This window comes from Vigna umbellata, chromosome 4 (assembly GCF_029865625.1).
Source record: "Vigna umbellata cultivar VRB3 chromosome 4, Vumbellata_1.0, whole genome shotgun sequence".
Taxonomy (NCBI): domain Eukaryota; kingdom Viridiplantae; phylum Streptophyta; class Magnoliopsida; order Fabales; family Fabaceae; genus Vigna; species Vigna umbellata.
Genome location: NC_142168.1, coordinates 24,314,121 through 24,333,796, shown reverse-complemented (window position 1 = coordinate 24,333,796; position 19,676 = coordinate 24,314,121). Strand labels below are relative to the sequence as shown.

The window sequence follows — 19,676 nt, the reverse complement described above, 5'->3', positions numbered from 1 at the left end:
TCTATGATGCGATTGTTGTATGATGGTATGAGTATCTATGATGCGATTGTTGTATGATGGTATGAGTATCTATGATGCGATTGTTGTATGATGGTATAAGTATCTATGATGTGATTGTCGTATGATGGTATGAGTATCTATGATGCGATTGTTGTATGATGGTATGAGTATCTATGATGTGATTGTTGTATGATGGTAGGAGGGTGTCTGACATAATTATTATATGAGGTTTGTTGAGTAATGGATGAGTATTTATGATGCCATTGTTATATGATGGTATGAGGGTGTCTGACATAATTATTGTATGAGGTTTCTTGAGTGCATCAAAGTAATTATGCATGTTTTATAAATGATTTGTTGCATATTAGCTCACCCTACTTGTTTGTGTTTGTGTTTGGGTATGTGCGATGATCGTATAATTCGTTATACGGGAGCAGATGAAGGAATGTCGTCTGACTCAGTGCCAATGAAGAGAAAGATAGAAGAATAAAGTAGAAGAACTCAAGTTATAATTTTCTAGTTGAAATTTGAGTTTAAAACATGTATAGACATATATCAACTATGAATTTTTAAGTGTGAGATTACGGAATGTTACTGTAAATATAATGTTACAATATATAAATTATGAATTATCAAATGTGAAATTTTGAGATATTTCAATATCTTTTGTTTTCAAAGTTCACAAAATTGTTCCTTTTTAATCAGAGCATGAAAATCATTTCTTTTTTTCTAAATTTCATCACAAACTTATTCAAAATCATTATCTAGATTTCTTCACAAACTTCTTCAAAATCATTAGTTTTGCTATAAATATATACGTCAATTTATCTAGTTTCGCCATAAATATATACACCATCAATCTTTCAATTGACTTCTAATAGACTTCACATATAATAAGAAACTCTTATGACTACATTTTTTTTATAACATTACAATAAATAAGCACATTTTCATCATATTATTATATTAGTTGAAAATAAAGTGTCAACATTATTTGAGAAATAAAATATACAAATTATTCAAATATTATTGAAGAACGGTTTAGTTTATTTAAAAATAAAAATAAGAATCTTTTTACTTGCGTAATTAAAAATCGTAAATAACTGTAATAAAAAATTTATAAAAAATAATAAAAGATTATTATTGATAAGCTACATGTCAATTCATTTTTAACTTATTTGAATCCTTTTAACTGTGAATTAAATTCAATTTGACTCATATTTTAAAAGAAAAAACTAAATTTTGTCTAACTTAACTAGAGTTTAGAGAAATAAGTCAAATTAACTAACTAATTAAACTTACTTTGATATATTTAGTTATAGCTTAGGGATATAGTACATTATATGGAACACATAAGTTATTCATATGATTCTTGTATTCGGGTTATTCATATGATTCTTGTCCTTTTGTTTCTCAATTCTTTGTTTGTAATGATGACTTCCAAGTTTCACATCAACACTAACTTTATGTTTCATCTCCTTTTCACTTAAGTAAATTTATTTACATTCTAAGTAATGTAGAAAATTAACAATTTTCTATCATCCAAATAAATTATTTATGACACCTCGATAATTAATACGATTACCACACTATAAAAGGAAGGAAGATGAAAATGAAAGAAAGAAAAAAAAAAGGAAAAAGAAGATGAAAAAATAATGGATAATCAAGAAAAAAAATAAGTAAATAATTAATCAGGCTTTTTAATGTATGAGTTATTAGCAATTTAACGAATCAAAATTTTGATTTAGTAGTTAAATGAGTAAAAAGTACAACTATAACACTTTTTTTGAAATTTTACAAGACAATTTTATTATTGAAATGTAATTTTTATGAAAAAGAATTCAAGAAGCATTAAGGTAATGTATTTGAAGGAGGAGGAGAGACAAATTATAAAAAAAAAAAATAACTAATCACTTCAATTTTATATTTATAAACTACCATACACTTGAACCTCAATCCATGGAACAAATAAAACTTTCAAGAACATATTATTAATTTACTAATTTTCAAGAAACTGAAAAGTTCATACACATTTAACAATTATTCAATCTACAAAACTTTTGTACAATGAAATGCATAAAATTTTAAAATGAAATAGTAAAATATGTAAATTTCATAATTTCGTAACAAAATTCATGGGCGAAAAATATGCTGAAAAAAATAAATTAAACCTTGGTCAATAAATCTCATTTGAGTATGTTATATTTTCTTCAAAAAAGCTTAGTATTTTTTTAAAAAAAATATATGAAAAAAATACTTATCTTGGTAATAATTCAGAATTTTCAAAGACGTTTATTCTGTTCTTGTACGTCAAAATGTATAAAATGAAGACGATTTTGCTAAGTGTGATTTCGAACGAAGCAAGAAATTGAAGTGAAACGCAGCACAATACGATTGTGTGAGCTTCAGTTTGAACAGGGATAAGAGAAAAAAAAATGTGGTGGTTGGGAAGAAAAGGACCTTCTGGATTCTCAGCTTGTTCTACTGCCGAGGAAGTTACTCAGGGAATTGATGCCACTGACTTCACTGCCATTGTTACAGGTTATTCTGAATAGAAAATGAAAATGGGTTTCCTTTATTTGTTTTGTTCTTCCTTAATTTACTCATTAGTGCTGTTTTTCTTATGAGATGCAAACTTGCCCTTTTAAAAATTTAAACTTTATTTAAATGGGTATATGCTTTCAATCAATATGTTTCCAATTTTCAACCTTTTAGGTTGAGATTTTTGTTTTGTTGAAGTGGAACAGAGAGGAAGAAGAAGAAAAAGGAGAAATGCTATAGGTTTATTGTCTTGATGGTTATTGAGCAAGATTTCACTTTCTGTCTTTATGATTATGCTTGAGACATGCTTGAGACATGCTTGTATTAATCAATCATTGTTGGAGAATTACGCTTCTATGTCTTCTCAACAACGTTTAAATTTTAGTTGCAGTGATGGTTCTTCCTGATGGGGTTTTTGAGGGAGTTTATTGAGAGGAAATTACATATATGACCTTAGTCCAACCTAAAGGGACTGAAAATACTTTTAATTCAAAACCTAAGTCTGACAATTGGATTATTCTCAGCAATTTTTCTTGGTGAGTCTATATTTTTCCATGGTGATCTTTTCGAGAAGTTCAATAGGAAGAGATTATATATATATATATATATATATATGTGTGTGTATGTATGTATATATATATATACGTATATATGTATATATATGATTTTAGTCCAACCTATAAAATGATTCCCATCATTTTTAATTCAAAATCTCGAGGTATTGAGTTTATAGTTTTTTTATATGGTATTTAATTTTGTCATTTCTAACAATATGAGATTTAAATTTATACTTAGATTATCTCTAACACTTCTAGAATCATTTAGTGGATTTGTCAGAATCATTGAAATTGTAAAAAATTGTGAATAAAGTGCTGTGGATGCGGTAACAATTGCAGTTGTGATCAAACCCCAGAATCCTTGATGTTGCGGCTACATTTACATTTTTATATAATGATATTGTTATTATTGTGGTTGCTTTTCCCTGTAATATATTTAGTTGTGAGTGGCTGTGTCTAGAATGTTGTTCTAGATATGGAAAACACATGTTGGTGGAATTAATTCATCATCATGGTGCTCAATCTGTGTAATGTTTGTCGTTTTCTGCGTTTTTTGACGCAAGAGATTTGTTATCATTGTGTGATACATGTTATTTCAGGGGCAACAAGTGGTATTGGTGCTGAAACTACACGCGTGCTTGCATTACGCGGTGTTCATGTTGTTATGGGGATCAGAAATATGGCAGCTGGGGGGGAGATCAAGGAAAGAATACAAAGAGATAACCCATCTGCAAAAATTGACATGATGGAGCTGGACCTTAGCTCACTGGAATCAGTTAGGAAATTTGCAGCACAATTCAAATCTTGTGGTCTTCCTCTGAATATACTTGTGTATGTTACTACTTTCATATGTGCTCTTTGAATTGAAGTTTTGGTGTTTTCTGTGACTTTAACCGTTCATCAAAATGCTGTTTGCTTGAAGAAAGCTAGATGGTAAATTTCAACATAAGCTGTTGTATACACTGAAAGTTATTTGTTTCTGTTCAAAGTAATAATGCAGGAATCATGGCAACACCATTCAGGCTCTCCAAAGACAATATAGAACTACAATTTGCAACAAACCATGTAGGTTAGAATTTCATCTTAAACCTTACGAAGACAATACACACACAAATATGGAATTTGATTGATTGTTATACTCGTTGGGATTGAAACAATAATTGTTTCAAATTGTCATATATAAAAAGATGCCTAGTATACTTCCATATCTCAATTTCATAAGTTAGAATTTATGAATTTGTAAATTTTATCAATTTAAATTCCTTTTTTTTTCGCCTGAAATTATTTAATTATAGTATAGTATTGAGTTGTATACAGGAATATTACCTTGTCCCTTTTCTAGGGGAGTTTGAGATATAAGGTTCCCTTTGCAGGTCATTTTCTTTTGACAAACTTATTGCTTGAAACAATGAAACAGACAGCTATTGAACAAAGGAAGGAGGGAAGGATCGTGAATGTCTCATCAAGACGTCATAAATTATCATATCCTGAAGGGATTAGATTTGATAAAATTAATGATGAATCAGGGTAACGACACTGTTGAATTTTTTAGCTTTATGTGTTCCCCTCAGCTCACCCCCTTTTCATTGGTAATTACTAACCAATATTTTGTCATTTACTTATCAATGTACAGGTATAACAGTTTGTCTGCATATGGGCAGTCAAAGCTTGCCAATGTTTTGCATGCCAATGAGCTTGCCAGACGGCTTAAGGTGACCAACTTAATTGATGTTATTGATTGTGTTATGTTATATCTGCAGGGAGGATGCAGCCTTGGTGGCTTGAAATTTATTTCTTTGTTTCTGATATTTATTTGACATGTAAAATGAGCTCATGTGATGTGATATAACATAAGGCTCAATTTGGCTTTACCTTTAGTTTATGCATGATCTGACTGCAAGTGTGCCCCCATGAATTGTTTGTTTCACGCACTAAATGATCTAGCCAGAAGAATGTATATGAGTGGACCTTTGTCACAAACAACTCAAACTCATATGGATGATTTTGTGGGGAATCTAATATGGTGTAACTGGTAAATGAGAAGCTTGGTGCCTTATGTCAAATCCCTGAATAAGAATTAGTCATGTACATGTTAAGATGTCCTATGCTAAATAAGATGTGCTGCATGATCGTTTACTCAGATATCAAATAATTCATGTATATCCGTGAGCATATTTGTTTAGATTCGTATTGAATCATATTCACCTACTGCTACCATTTACCTCATCTATGAGGTTTTTCCAATCACAAGTTGCACCTATTTCTGTTATTTTGAAAAAGCATTTTCCTATTTCTGGAAATATCATCATTATCAAAAGGTTAAAGCAACACATAACAGAACAGTCACCATGCTACTTGATGTTTACTTGTAGCAGGAAGAGGGCACAGAAGTAACTGCAAACACAGTTAGCCCAGGACCAATTGCCACCAGTCTATTTCGTCATCACAGTTTAATAGATGGTAATTCCTTTTTAGTTTGGTGTTTTTGTTTTATTTTTGTACGTGAAGAACTACATCTGTCATTGATTATGCATGTTTTACATTCTGGTCTATATATTTTTACTTTCTGATGAGGTCCAAGATTATAAAAACATTTCTATTGAGGTTTCAATCATTACCCTTTCTCAACCATCCATTAATCCAGTTCTAAGGTGACAAACTGTGTGGCGATATGTCAGCTGTTAATATGAATCTAGCATGACAGTATGTAACAAATAAAGAGAAGAAATCTTTATTACATTCTACCCTCTTCTTGAAACAGCGTGTTCCTAAAGATGTAAGTGAATTGTAGTTGTTTAGCATGTTATATTGACAGTTTGCTCCTACTTTTATGCAGTGTTTGTTGGTCTACTTGGTAAATATGTGATGAAAAATATCCAGCAGGTAAGCTTATTGCGTATTTGAAACACAACAACAATAAAACCTTATCACACTGTGAGATAAACTATCATTACTTACATGAAATAATAAATAAAGGTGGTGGTGGAAATTTGAATGTATTATATTTTATCACTAGGAAAAATCTTTGTTGAGACAGGTTTGTCAAGTTCTTCCTTATTAGATTACAATTTCATCATATCTGTATTTGTAATGATCAAACTCGTCAAGTTGGTAAATGAATTATGACAATCTCGTATATGACTTAGTTATCATAGTAAATTGCTTAAGGATGTTGTCCTTTATCATAAAGTTATCTAGTATGATTTTCGTCCTTTATCACCTAATATATACTTATTTGCTTTGAACATAGGGAGCAGCAACTACATGTTACGTTGCATTGCATCCACAGTTAAAAGGGTTGAGTGGCCGTTACTTTGCGGATAGTAACTTAGCGGAAGCAAGTTCACAAGCAGTTAATCCAGAGCTGGCAAGGAAACTGTGGGAACATAGCTCAAATTTGGTCAAATCTTGATATTATGTTACCTAACCAATAGGGACTAATATATGACAGTTTCTTCCTTCATCTTATCAAATTTCTCCTTGCACCCCTGAAATATGTTTCCGAAATTGATTTAGTGCGTTCCAAAAAATAGAATCTGCCCCTAATATATAGTCACAATTATCAGACGTAAGAATGATCCATTAAAAATTGAACATGTTAGATAAATAAGTGAGTTGATATCTTATCATAGCTAGACTCCGACAAGAAATTCCAATTAATGTGAGATGTATCTACAGGTATCTGATTATGCTCCAATTTCACATGGCTTAAAAGTAACGCAACTTTATCTCTGGTGCGCTCATTTGAGGATTAATCATGTAATTGCTGAACATATTCTTCTGCACTAATAAGGTTCCTATCATCCCTTTTGGCAACTCTTATATCTTGGAATCTATACTCTTTTTTCAAATTTTAAAGTAATTCATTTTAGAATTAACTATGTTTTCGGTCTTTAAAATATAACATATTTTATAGTTTGATGTTAAGTTTCATATTTAAGAAATATATGAATGTTGTCCTTTTTGTCTAACGGTTTTATTCATATTTAAGAAATATATGAATGTTGTCCTTTTTGACTAACGGTTTTATTCTTCATATATAACATTTTATTTTTCATATTGAAAATATATATATATATATATATATATATATATATATTTAATCTCTAATAAAAACTAAACACATAAGTTTTATTAATTCGAAGAATTAAACAAATTAAAATTCCCTTTTCGCCATTAGCTTAGTGGCTCAAAAAACATAGAAATTAAGGAGGTCAGACCGCAAAAAGTAAACTGCCTCGAAGTGAGGCTATTTCTTCCTGCACCTCCGTACATTTCGTTCTGCACTCTTATAGATTTGTGAAAATATCTATTTGTCCTTATTCCTGTTTCATCTCTTTTTTCCTTCCCTACCCTTCTTCATCTTATTAAAAAATAAATTTTGCATTGGATAATTTGAAATGTATTTTTTATTTTGTATTTTAAAATACACAATCCTAAATATAAAACTTATATTTGAGATTATTTATTTCAAAATTTATATTTCAAATTATACATTTCAAAATATTTATTTTAAATTGTGTATTTCAGAATAAAAAATAAAAAATACATTCTGAATTACATAATCAGAATAGGACTATGAATTCAAAATGTATTTTTTTTTACTCCAGAATGTAGAATTTAAAATATAAATTTTATATTCTAAATTGTGTATTTTGAAATACAAATTTAATATTTCAAATTGTCTATTATATAATATCTCTATATTCTGAAACTCAAAACTCAAAATAAAAATATTAAACTAGATTTTAAAATTGAAATTTTCAAATGTGTATGATGAAATTATAGAGATGCAGAAAGAAGCTGCCCAAAAGTACCTAAATCAGAAGTTGCCAAAGGCCTGTGCTTTGAAGGACAATTCTTGAAATGAGTATGACTCCGTACATCAGTATAAATACAATAAATCAAACTTCAAGAAAATATTAAAACAATTTCTATAAAAACTTTTGAACATTTTAAGTTAAATCTGTAAGTTCCTGGACCATTAGAAATTTTTTAAACAACCTTGAACATATAATTGTTTTTAATTGAATCCTGTGATCTTTAAAATCTTCACATCAATTTTGTGGTTTACCAGTGAACTTACTTTTCTGATTTAGGAATCCGATTAAACGTTCCAATCATTATTTGAAATTTTTCAAAGACCAACTTAGTAATTTAAACATGATTTTAATACATGAATCACTACAGGGAAAATAATACTAGAAAGAATAACCACATCAGATGAGTACTGCATAAAAACCAGTTGAGAGAATCTCAAATCATATATATCTTCAATTTTTACTTAAAAAAATAATGTACATAATAAATCCGGCAGAAGGATTCAGTGATAGTAATATATCTGAGCATGCAATTAAGAGATATATATATCAGTTTCGCAAATCCTTGGCTTCTCATCAATAAATGCAGAATCACAATTCAGTCTCCCATATTCTGTACAGCAATATCACCTCCCAAAAAATAGTCTGGATGCTAAATTTTGCACCAATTTCACTTTTTTTTTGCATCTATATGATGTTCAAAAAGATACAGTTGTCATTGCATGAATTCTTTAACTGAAGGAAGTGCATAAATATGATTAGGAAAATTCATTCCTTGAGCTAATATTAACATTAAACCTATCATTTCTCATATTTCAGACACCAGAGAGAAATCCACGCACTGATGCTGTATCTTGAAAATTCTACATACAAACATAAGCTTCTCTTTTTGCTACAAGTGAGCATTTGCTTCAGTTGATATAGACAAATCAAATGTCAGGAATTTTCATCGTATGGCTTAGTTTGTCACCTCACCCCAAAGGTTCTGAACTCCATAAGCCTGGAGGGAAACCATGCAAAATGGAATAGTCTGACTCAGCTCCCTCTATTCTCCGATCAAAATTTATTACATTGATTCTCGTATGCTTTGGCTCCTTATTTTACAATTACTTCCTCAGCAAATAGAACAATGAATGGATCATTCTGACAAACTTCAAAGATTTGCTCACAAAGGTGGACCAAGGAAAATGCCCCATGTCATAAACCATTAGCCCGGCTGAGCAAAGAATTGGGATTTAGATCAAGGGATGGGTTGATTTTCCCATTATCCCCCAGTAGCTGCCGACAAACACGATCAGCCAAGACTGATTGAACATCATATGCCTCGTTACGAGGAGACCGAGCAAACTGCTTCCCTAGAACATCACTTTCACCTGGAACCAGTTCTGATGAAATGTGAGGCGCCTGTTGCATTCCTCGAAAAATGTCAACATTCAAGTCATGATGAGTAGGGCCACTAATGTAGACACCATTTGAGGACTTCGGCAAGTTTCCAAGACCCTCTTGAATGTAAACTAAGTGATTACTGAATGGAATGGCACCACTACCACCGTTGAGAGGTGTGGATGCACCAGAAGCAGTCCGAGGACTGGATATAGGAGAGGGAGACATTCTCCCATTCATATGTTGTGGCGATCTTGGCCTCAAAAGTGGGCTTCCAATGGGTGAGACAGGGCAGGATATATTCCTCGGAATATGGATTTCACTGTAGATGATAAAGCAATTTCAGATCCATAGGCAGTGTCAGCAACCTTGCATTGCAGTGTTTGTGTGTGTGAGGGTGGGAGACAGGTGTGTGTGTGTGTATGTGTGTGTATAGAGAGAGAGAGAGAGAGAGACCTTGCATGAGGATTACTTTTCAAAAACCTAGAAGAGTGACGGGAAAGTCTATCTGAATCCAATGTAGAAGGACTCCTTCCTTGTCCAATACCCTGAAAATGTATCACAACCACAATATTTACAAAGATAGACAAGAAACCATAAAAGAAAACAACTTCAAAGATCATTCCATTATGACAGCCAAATTTTCCAGTATTATACAATTGAGATATAGTTCAAATGAACACCCAGATAAGAAAATTTATTTTGCTTAATCATAACCACAATTCTGCTGACGGCAACAGTCTTCATCAGCAGTTGTTTCTCCAACCTCCATGTGTGTACTTTCCTCCAAGTTAATGGAGCGATTCTATCTTATAATTTGTAGAAAGCAAATGGTTTCGTAAAGTTTCTCTAGTTGTCTATGCCTAACCCTGTCTTTTTTATTCTCTACTTCCAAGGGAATCAGTGAGACAGGATGAAGCATTGATGGGAATCACACATTTCAACAAGAATACAAATCCTTTTCTCCAAACAATAACACAAAAAGGCTTAAGTTATTACTATGTCATGATTCCAAAATAGAAATATATCAGCTGAATACAGGCCATTTATGAGTTTAATCAGTTGGGTAATCAAGACAACAAAAATATATTGATGCATGACAAAGGGAGGGAAATAATAGTGAAGTTTGATTTTGAATATTTCAGCAATTTTTCAAGGATTTGTTTTTTCAATTTTATGAGAACCTATTTAAATAATTTAAAGGTGATACTGATTATAAACTATGACACAAATTGATCAGGAAGCCCTAGAAGAGCCCATCAAGTATAGTATGTCAATGGACCTGTTTAAATTAATGTCTCTGCAAACAGTGACATGGAAAAAATAAGAAAAAATGAAATAAATCTCTTGCTGAGCTAAAATTAACTTGTACATAAATTAGTTTTGGGGAAGCTATGCAAAAACAAAAGCTGGTAGAGAGGTTTATTCCATTTTTCCTAATACTTTTCTACCAGAAGTTATGGAAAAATTTATCCAAGCAAATCCAAATAAAGGCTTGTTAAGGGTTTGGAAACTATATTTTTCATTCATAAATATTACAATTTTGTACGTAATCCCCCCTCCGAAATATTATTATTATAGTCTCTGATAGATTCAATTATTCAAATTTATATTTCCAAGAGAACAAAATGTCTACACAACATAATACCAAGAAAAATGACTCATCAACCGAGGAATTTGAATGGATGAAGCACACAAAAATGTCTTACATTTTCAAGTAGAAGAGAAGATGGCTTCCTATTTCATTCCTATCATGTGCATGGGGAATAAGGGGGCACAAATATTTAACACATGGAATGCAAGATAAACAGGCAATCCCCAACTTCACACTAATATGAAAATAGACAATTTTTTTACGTGATTAATGTTGCCAGTAGCTTCCTTACCAGAGCTGTAGCTCCCTGTGTGATCCCAGATACGGCTGGGTCTGAAGAAGCATCAGGACCTAGAATAGGTCTCTCTAAAGGTGCAGCATATTTTACAAAAGGGTGGTCCAATAATTCACTTGCCGAAGGGCGATTGTGTGGATTCCGTTGGAGACATTTCCTAACAAAATCCTTTCCTTCACTAGATAGGTGATCCGGGATTGCTGGGAGTTCCTTGCTATTACCAATCTTGAACATTGCAGCAACCTTTTTTGTTATCATGCAAAGCCAATAATACATCAAGTCAACACATAAATTAAAACAAGAAATATCATCAATGCTTTATAAATGAAAATAATAAACTACATAAAATAATAGTCGGGAAATAGAATATAAAAAAGCTAGCTAAAACTTCCAATATATTGACATAAATTACTAACCCCTTCATACTGACTCCAAGGAGGTTTAGTTGTAGCCATTTCCAAAACTGTGCATCCCAGGCTCCATATATCAACGGCAAGGTTGCAACCATTGGAGTTTTTTATAACCTAAAATATTAGAACGACAAGCTATCATGTCATCAAAAGCAAGATGTAATTGAAACTATAAAGAACTGAAACTAACAGAAAAGATTACTACCTCAGGAGCCATCCAATAGGGGCTTCCCTTGAATGATAATGGACATGATTGCCCTGTTATCTGCAAAATTATGCAGGTTAATAGTTGAGGGAACAGGATAGATCATGCAATCTTGCGATTATTTATACCAGATGTGATATCAAATGGCAATTATGAAGGAAAACAATGTCTTTTGGATTCATAGAGATATTTTTCCAAGTTGAAGTCATGCATGATACACTTGTTGGAGGTGTGACAGGAAAGATATCTTCCAAAAAAAGGTAAAAAAATACAAGAAAGAAACCTGAAAAGAAACCCACTGAATTAGCAACTCTCTTGAATTGGTGAATTAGGAAGTTTTAAACCTTGATTCATAATTTCACAAGCAACAAAAACCAAATTTCATATCCTACCAATTGGCTTATATGCAAATAAAAAGGATAATTTTTATCCCCAAGCTTACATGTTTTGCCATGCCAAAGTCCGCCAACTTAACCCGACCGTTAGTATCTACCAGTATATTTGCTCCTTTGATGTCCCTTTACAAGAAATGCAATTTAAGAGATAGATATCAGAACTCATAAGCATAGAAAAGCAGTCACATTATAAGGAATTAGTAAAATTTTAAGTTTTAAAAATAAATGTGTTTAGTTCACCTGTGGACAGTATTTTTAGCATGTAAATAAGCAAGTCCGGACAAAATTTGTTGTGTAAAACTACGAATAGCTAGTTCACCAAATTGTCCATACTCTTGAAGAAGTTTATATATGGAGCCTCCAGCGACATACTCCAGATATATGTAAAGCTTGTCACCGACCTGTTTAAGGGATGATTCATTATAAAATGACAAACTGTAGACAAATTTATAATATTCTGGTGTCAGGTAAATATATAAACCAACTAATAATCTTGTAACTAGATGATCATACAAGCATTACAAATTGGGATAAAATGCCCAAAATAAATATGATCACTTAAAAGTAGCTAATATAAACAGAACGCAAACCAATAAGGAAATGGGCAACTTACTGTTTCAGAACCATAGTACTGCACAATATTTGAATGCCGCAATCGACTTAATAAGGCAATTTCCTGCCACAATATGGGAGTTAGCTTTTCAAAGCTACACTAAATTTGAAACAGAAATAGACACTAATGTATTTCCAATGAGAATAACGGTTGCACATCAAACAAAAAATTCCAGGGTCAAAAAAGGAAATATATTTACCTGCATTAATTGCTTAGCACTTTCTTTAGATTTGGCATCATCTGAAAACAGAGTCACCTCTTTCATAGCACACATTTCACCACTTTCCCTAAACATCAAAATATTTTAACCAAACAATTTATAAGATGCATAAGATAGTGGATTTAAAAGTAGAAAAAAAATTCTTTGTAATAGAATCAAAGAACAATTGGTCTAGAACTCGTACTTATTAAAGCCAACAAAGACATGTCCAAATGTGCCTCTGCCAAGCAGTTTTCCTTTTTTCCAACGTGATCCAGGGCTTATTGGATTATCTGCCCTTCCCGGACTTCTTGGCATGGATGGAGAAGTTGCTGCAGAATTTGAATGAGAGAAAGGTAAAATATTGGTAACTGCTAAAGGAGGAAGGGGCAAACGATGACTCTGTTGTTTTCCATCATCAACCCGTCCTGTCTGTGATTCATTGAGTGTTCCCCCAGCTCTAGGATGAATAGGTGTAACTGCACCACTCTGAATTCTAGAGCTAGGTCCAGGGCTAGTCATTCGGGGACTAGGTACAGGAGAATATTCAGGGCTACCCCTGCTAGGTTGCCAAAATAACTGTCCAGACATGTCTCCTCCCATTGAATTATGTCCAGAATTGTGACCAGAACCTGGACTTGAGCAGTGCCCAGATCCACCTAAATTGACCTCCGAATATGGCTTTCCGGCCCAAAAGGCAGAGTTCAACACCTGTTCAGTGCCAAATACTCTCAATGGACTTCTAGACGGACTTGATTTGGAACTATCAGGTGCACTGCAGAAGGCACCATGAGGAGGAATCTGCAAATTTGAAACATGGTTGCTTAAAGGCCTCCGTTTTGGTGAAGTAGAAGACATGTGATTACCCAGAATGTTTGCCGGTTTTTTGGTTTCTCTTGAATTTATTTGGGAAACAGTAGATGATAGATCCTTGGGCATCGAGCTTCATAAAAAGGCCAACATCCAAAATGAGTAAAATAAAAAATTATTTGCTAGTAATCATAAATTTCATGAACTAGCCATCCCAAAAGCTTAAGCTTAAGATGATGACTCAAGAATGGTTTTATGTTATATCTCCAACACACCCTATATACCATTGAACTTCCTGCATGGATAATTCCTTGGTCCCCTACCTTATGCCAATATTCAACTTTTTTATAGAATGGGGCAGCAAGGATTGAGCTGAGGCTTTGATAACATGCCATGAACCAACTATCCCTAAAGCTTAAGCTTTTAAGTGAAGACACAACTCTGTTCCCTATGTCTAAAAATACACACCCTAGGCATGCTTATGCAACAAAATATGCAAGCTTGAAGCATATTATAGTGAATGCTTATAGAGTATACCTGGAAGGACAGCCTGCAGCAGTTCTAGCCCCGTTTTCACAGTCAGTTGCCAAAGGACTAAGATTGCGAGAGTCCACTGGCTCATCACTGTCAGCAGAGCTCTCACTAGAGACTGAAGCAGTGACCAGGTCTCCATCCAAATCTGCAGGGTTCAACCTACCACGCATGCATGCTGGTTTTGGTAGTGGAAACAATGATGGTTTGGAGCCTTTTTCAAGTCTTGATTTAGCTGATATGCTAATTTCAGAGTCTGCCCGGCTTATATTTGATGGGTGCAGGACAGGAAGTGGTAGCGGCTGAGCATGAGGCCTTTCAGCAAAACTTTGACACCTTGCCACTTTGGAAGGTGACGGAGATCTTGATTCAGGAGGAGACTGAGCCCCTTTCTCAGAAATTGAATCATTGCAATGTCTACGAGATCCTCCAGATCTACTGCTTGATTTACTTTCAGATGGGATTTTAAATCTGCGGTGAAATGAATTGATAAAACTTTCCTTATTTGCTTTCTTCTTGGTTTCTTTTGACGATGATTTCCCCCACCATGTAGGCATATTTGTAATTTGTATAGGCAGTAAACAAGTTTCTTAAATTAGTACCATTGATAGTTTGGAATATCTATCACTTCAAATTACTATCTGGAGTTACACGCAATCCGGCCAAAACCCTCATCAAATGAAGAATCCAATAATTCCAAAAGCAGTATTAGAGTTAGAGACAGAAATTAGGGACTGAATGGTTACTAAAACCCTGCATCAAAGAATAACACATATACTCAATCACTATAAAATCAATATTTTCACAACTTTGTGTACATAATGTATCCAAACTCTTCTACATATGTAAAACTATGATAATACTGTCCTAAATCATATATTTCCAAACGGTGATAGCATAAACTAACAATCCAACGAATCTCTAGTTTATGCTCTGTAACTAATTTATCTACTTTTTCCAATAAGCTGATCAAACAGTGTACGGAAAGAGAAACATCTTAAACTGGATACAACACAACAACAAATTAACTATAAAAAATCAACAATTCCATCAGACTAACCCAGAATCCCAAGCCCAAAACCCAATACTGTATTAATCAAATATAGTCAACTCTAAACACCTCTAACCTTGCTAATCCTAATCTGCATAGACTAATGCAACGTGACATCATTTGCAATACAAATCTCGTATACAGATTCTACAACTCCCCGAAACTTTAAAGCCTTAGTTAGACAACAACATCCACTACTTCACATCAGCTCAAACTCCTTATTTAGCAACTTAAAAATACACAGTTTAACATGCCCCAACTGCAAAGTTATAACCTAGAAATACAAAATAAGTAAATAATGCATACGAAAATATCAACGCCATAAAAATTTGTATACAGATAGTCGAAACAGTAGAAATTCATCTCCAAATCAAACTATTATTCACATATAGATTACCCTTTGAATGTTCTCCAATACCCAGCTTACTAAACCCTGCCTAAAAAAAATTCAACCTTTCAACTTCACACAGTCCAACTACACCAAATTACTCATACCCCCAAGTGAAACCATACCCCCATTACTAAAAGAAATCACATCAAACCCCAGATCCACTCATCACCCACACATAACACTGGACACAGAAAACAGTTAAATCAATCAACTCGATCATGGTTCACTGAAATTAGAACAAGCCCAAAATGCAACAAAGCTGGAAACTTACTGCGAATTGCTCCACGCCAGTGAATCTGAACTCAACCCCACTGTGTGATGCTCAACTCAAATCTGAGTATGGATAAAGGGAAGAAAAAGAAAACATTTTTTTTTCTGAACCACTGAGAACCCTAAAAGGAAAACAGACCCAGAAACCGAAAATGCAAGAAAATGAAGGAGGATTGCAGTGGCGTATGTTGAAAAAATTGGGAATTGGAAGATAGTGAAAGAGATCGTGTACGGAAGAAGGAAAAGAAGAGAGAGGAAGAGAAGGAGAGGGAGAGAGAGAAGAGAGAGTGTGTGTTTTCTCCTGCTTAAGACATCGATGAAGAGGGACTTTCAGCCTTGATTCTTAATAGTTAATATTAATTAATTAATTACAAATTGCAATAAAATAATTAAAAAAATATGGAACCTAATTATTACATTGTTTTTATTATTACATCTTTTGCTGTTGGAAATTATTACAACCCACAACTACATATTATTTATATATTTTTTTGTACAATGTATTGGAGATTGTTTGGGTAGAGATTCTTGGGTTACACTTTTTTATTATTATTATTATTATTACTATTATGAACATTGATACATAGTTATTTGTAATCTGAGTCACTAAGGCATATCAACATTCAATGATGAAACCTTACCTTAAAGGTTATTGGGACAAGTTTAATGGTAAAATAATAAAGATAGTATTTTAATTAAATTATTTGAATTAATCAGCTGTTGAAAATAAAATGAGAAAACGGAATAAAATAATCCACAGAACTGGATAGTGTGATATTACAATCCAAGTGGTTTTTTTTTTTAAAACATGTTGATTAGAATCTTTTAAAAAGTGATATTTTCACTTATTTGAAACCATCAGATATTAAATTTGAACATAGATCTTAACTATTTTTCAAATAAATATTAAATATATTATCTTTTAAAAAGAGTATAAATATTAAAATAAATAAAATACTATAGTGTGATTAAATTTGAAAAATATCTATAGAGAAAGAGTTGAGAGTACAATTAATTTTTACCCTATCAATAAGTTAATACTTTCTAATGTCAGAACTTGAGAAAAATGATATATAAGAAAACAATATAAATATATTCATGTTTTTATATTTTATAGAAATATGTCATGTTAATTTTAATGCATATGAACAAAATATTAAATAATTTTAAATTAATATAAAATTTTGTAGACATAATTAATTTGAAATGAATTTCCAATCCAATTATATATTTTAAGATAAATTATCCAATTAAGAATTTTTTAATAATTTTAGTAGATAGATTTTTAATCATTTAGTTTATTTATACAGTTTCTTTATAGAAAATTATTCAAAAGATTTTGTGAATTTTTTATTTTTCATTTTATTAATGTAAAAAAAATTAAATTTGAATTACACTTTATATTTAAGAAAATAAAAGTAATACAGTGCTTACATATAAATGTTTAAAATATCAATAACTTAATTAGTACACGTTCATCAATATGATTATTTATAATTATATTATTGAGATGACATCTTAAAATTAAGTTTGAGTTTGATTTGGGTTGGATTGGATTCGTGGTTAACTTAGCGTAAGTTAAATTTAATATTTTAAAATTCATATCATATAAATTATCTGGGTTGTGGATTAATTTGAAGTTATTCTAGCATAGTTTTATTTTATACCGAGTCAACTTTTTTAAAAAAGAAATACTTTTATTTTAGTTTTAAATAAATGAAATAAATATACTAAATCTTTAGTTAATAAATAGACTATACTTTATAAAATTTATTACTAAATTTTAACAAAAAAAATTATACTACAAATAAAAATTTAAAATACATCTACAAATTTATAAATATTAAAATTATTTTCAAGCAAAATTATACCATTCATTAAATTGTAATTTTCATTCTGAACTTGACCACTTTTATCTATTTTATTCAACTTTATTTATTAAATATTATTCACTTACTAAAGTCTAACCGATAATGCTCCTCACATTCTTTCAAATATCTTTGAATAGGTTGGATGATTTTTATTTTCTTAAGGATACTTGAAACAAATATAGAGTATTATTGTATATGTAGGTTATAATTTATATATTAAAAATGTTGTAGATGGTTTCTTTATGTTTATTTAACATTGGTAAAGAAAACAATTTATTTGAAAAAAAATTAGCTTTGTTTAAAATCTTTATTCTTATTTTAATAGATTAAAATATATTTAATCTATTAAAGTGTTATTTTAAATTTTTTGGATTTGAAATGAAAAATATTTTAATAATTTAAATTTATTATTTTAATTAAACCTTTAAGCATTTGAATTTCATATTGTTTTAACGGATTAAGCACTTAAATTTCACACTTTGATGATTTTAATGAACTGAAAATATATTTAAATGGATTAAAAATATTTAGACAAGACATTCCATATTAAACTCCCAACTATGTAAGTTATTTCAAAAGCAATTTTTATTAAAACAACTTGAAAAAGTTTTTTATAATTTTTCCAAAACGTTGAGATAAGTTTTGTAAGTGAAAACCTAATTGTTGAAGTAACATTCCAAGCAAGAACAATATAATGTTTTTATATTGATTTTCCTCTATTAAATCTAACTTCACTTTTAAACTCATTAATTACAAATAAAATACATAAGATATTTTTGATAAACACTAGTATTAGGATAGCAATAGGTTCGGTCAGACATAAATAGTGTCTACATGTTATTTGACCCGTAACAAAAAGTTCAACTTGTTATCATTATCAAATATCCGCTTTAAAAATAAACACAAATTTTAAGAATATGTGATATTTATGTATACTCAGATATCTAAACAAATGTATTTTATAAATTATAAATAAATATAATTATAAAAATTAAATTAAATTTTAATTTTAATCAAATTTAACCTAATACAATATAAATTGAATTTTAATTTTAATTAAATTTAACTTAATAAAATATAAATTAATTTTTAATTTTAATCTCTTGCAAATAATGAACCTTGCGGGTACGGGTTGCATAATACTCATACCCGACTCATTTGTACATGAGTATTAAAATATTTACTACTTGTTGATAATAAATACTCATGAGTATCAACTATTCGCAGCAATTTTATTCAGATATATCTGAGGGCACAAATATTGTTGTCATCCTTAACAAGTACATAAATCATTATTATATTCCTTTTCAATATTCCAATGAGTAGGGATGACAATGGGTTGGGTTAGGTCGGGTATGGCTAATGCCTACCTACTACCTGACCCACAAAAAAAATTGTATCTGTTACTCACCCTACTACCCGTGGGATACCATAAAAAAAATCTGCGGATTTTTTTCAACCCAAGGGTACCTGTTGATACTTGTCTACCCGCGAATATTTAAAAAAAATATTTTATGAGTTTTTAAATAAGACTCAATATAAATTGAAAAAAGAACACCAAATAATATTTAAAACATATATTCGAGTATAAGTTAATGACAAGTAAATAAAACTTAAAATATAAATTGAAATTAATATTAGAGATGTTAGTTTTTTTGAAGTTTTTTCTATCTAAACCTGTTTGATTCTAATTTTGGATAACTTTGGAAATTTTTGACATAATACACCATAAGGCTACCA

General features: G+C 31.2%; 2 protein-coding genes across 4 annotated transcripts; one reads left to right on the top strand and one right to left on the bottom strand.

Annotated features, from left to right (window-relative positions):
• Nucleotides 1-2,293: 2,293 nt before the first annotated feature.
• On the top strand, nucleotides 2,294-6,795 carry LOC124841150 (short-chain dehydrogenase TIC 32, chloroplastic-like). Of its 3 annotated transcripts, none has more exons than XM_088113165.1 (8): nucleotides 2,294-2,541; nucleotides 3,698-3,929; nucleotides 4,088-4,163; nucleotides 4,516-4,625; nucleotides 4,732-4,810; nucleotides 5,471-5,558; nucleotides 5,935-5,981; nucleotides 6,349-6,795. In XM_088113165.1, exons 1-8 carry the CDS (start codon nucleotides 2,436-2,438, stop codon nucleotides 6,508-6,510), a joined length of 900 nt encoding a protein of 299 aa, XP_087969291.1. In that variant the 5' UTR covers nucleotides 2,294-2,435; the 3' UTR covers nucleotides 6,511-6,795. The 3 variants fall into 3 exon arrangements, with proteins under 3 accessions (XP_087969291.1, XP_047173320.2, XP_047173321.2); XM_047317364.2 differs by having other exon boundaries at nucleotides 2,295-2,541; nucleotides 4,088-4,167; nucleotides 4,472-4,625; XM_047317365.2 differs by having other exon boundaries at nucleotides 2,296-2,541; nucleotides 4,088-4,167; nucleotides 4,472-4,625; nucleotides 5,474-5,558.
• A 1,554-nt stretch (nucleotides 6,796-8,349) lies between these two features.
• On the bottom strand, nucleotides 8,350-16,381 carry LOC124841151 (mitogen-activated protein kinase kinase kinase YODA-like). Its single transcript, XM_047317366.2, has 12 exons — nucleotides 16,067-16,381; nucleotides 14,360-15,106; nucleotides 13,218-13,955; nucleotides 13,013-13,100; nucleotides 12,814-12,876; nucleotides 12,441-12,601; nucleotides 12,248-12,323; nucleotides 11,806-11,865; nucleotides 11,607-11,714; nucleotides 11,188-11,433; nucleotides 9,758-9,849; nucleotides 8,350-9,623 (listed from the first exon to the last, which is right to left on the bottom strand). Exons 2-12 carry the CDS (start codon nucleotides 14,908-14,910, stop codon nucleotides 9,116-9,118), a joined length of 2,691 nt encoding a protein of 896 aa, XP_047173322.2. The 5' UTR covers nucleotides 14,911-15,106; nucleotides 16,067-16,381; the 3' UTR covers nucleotides 8,350-9,115.
• Nucleotides 16,382-19,676: the final 3,295 nt, after the last annotated feature.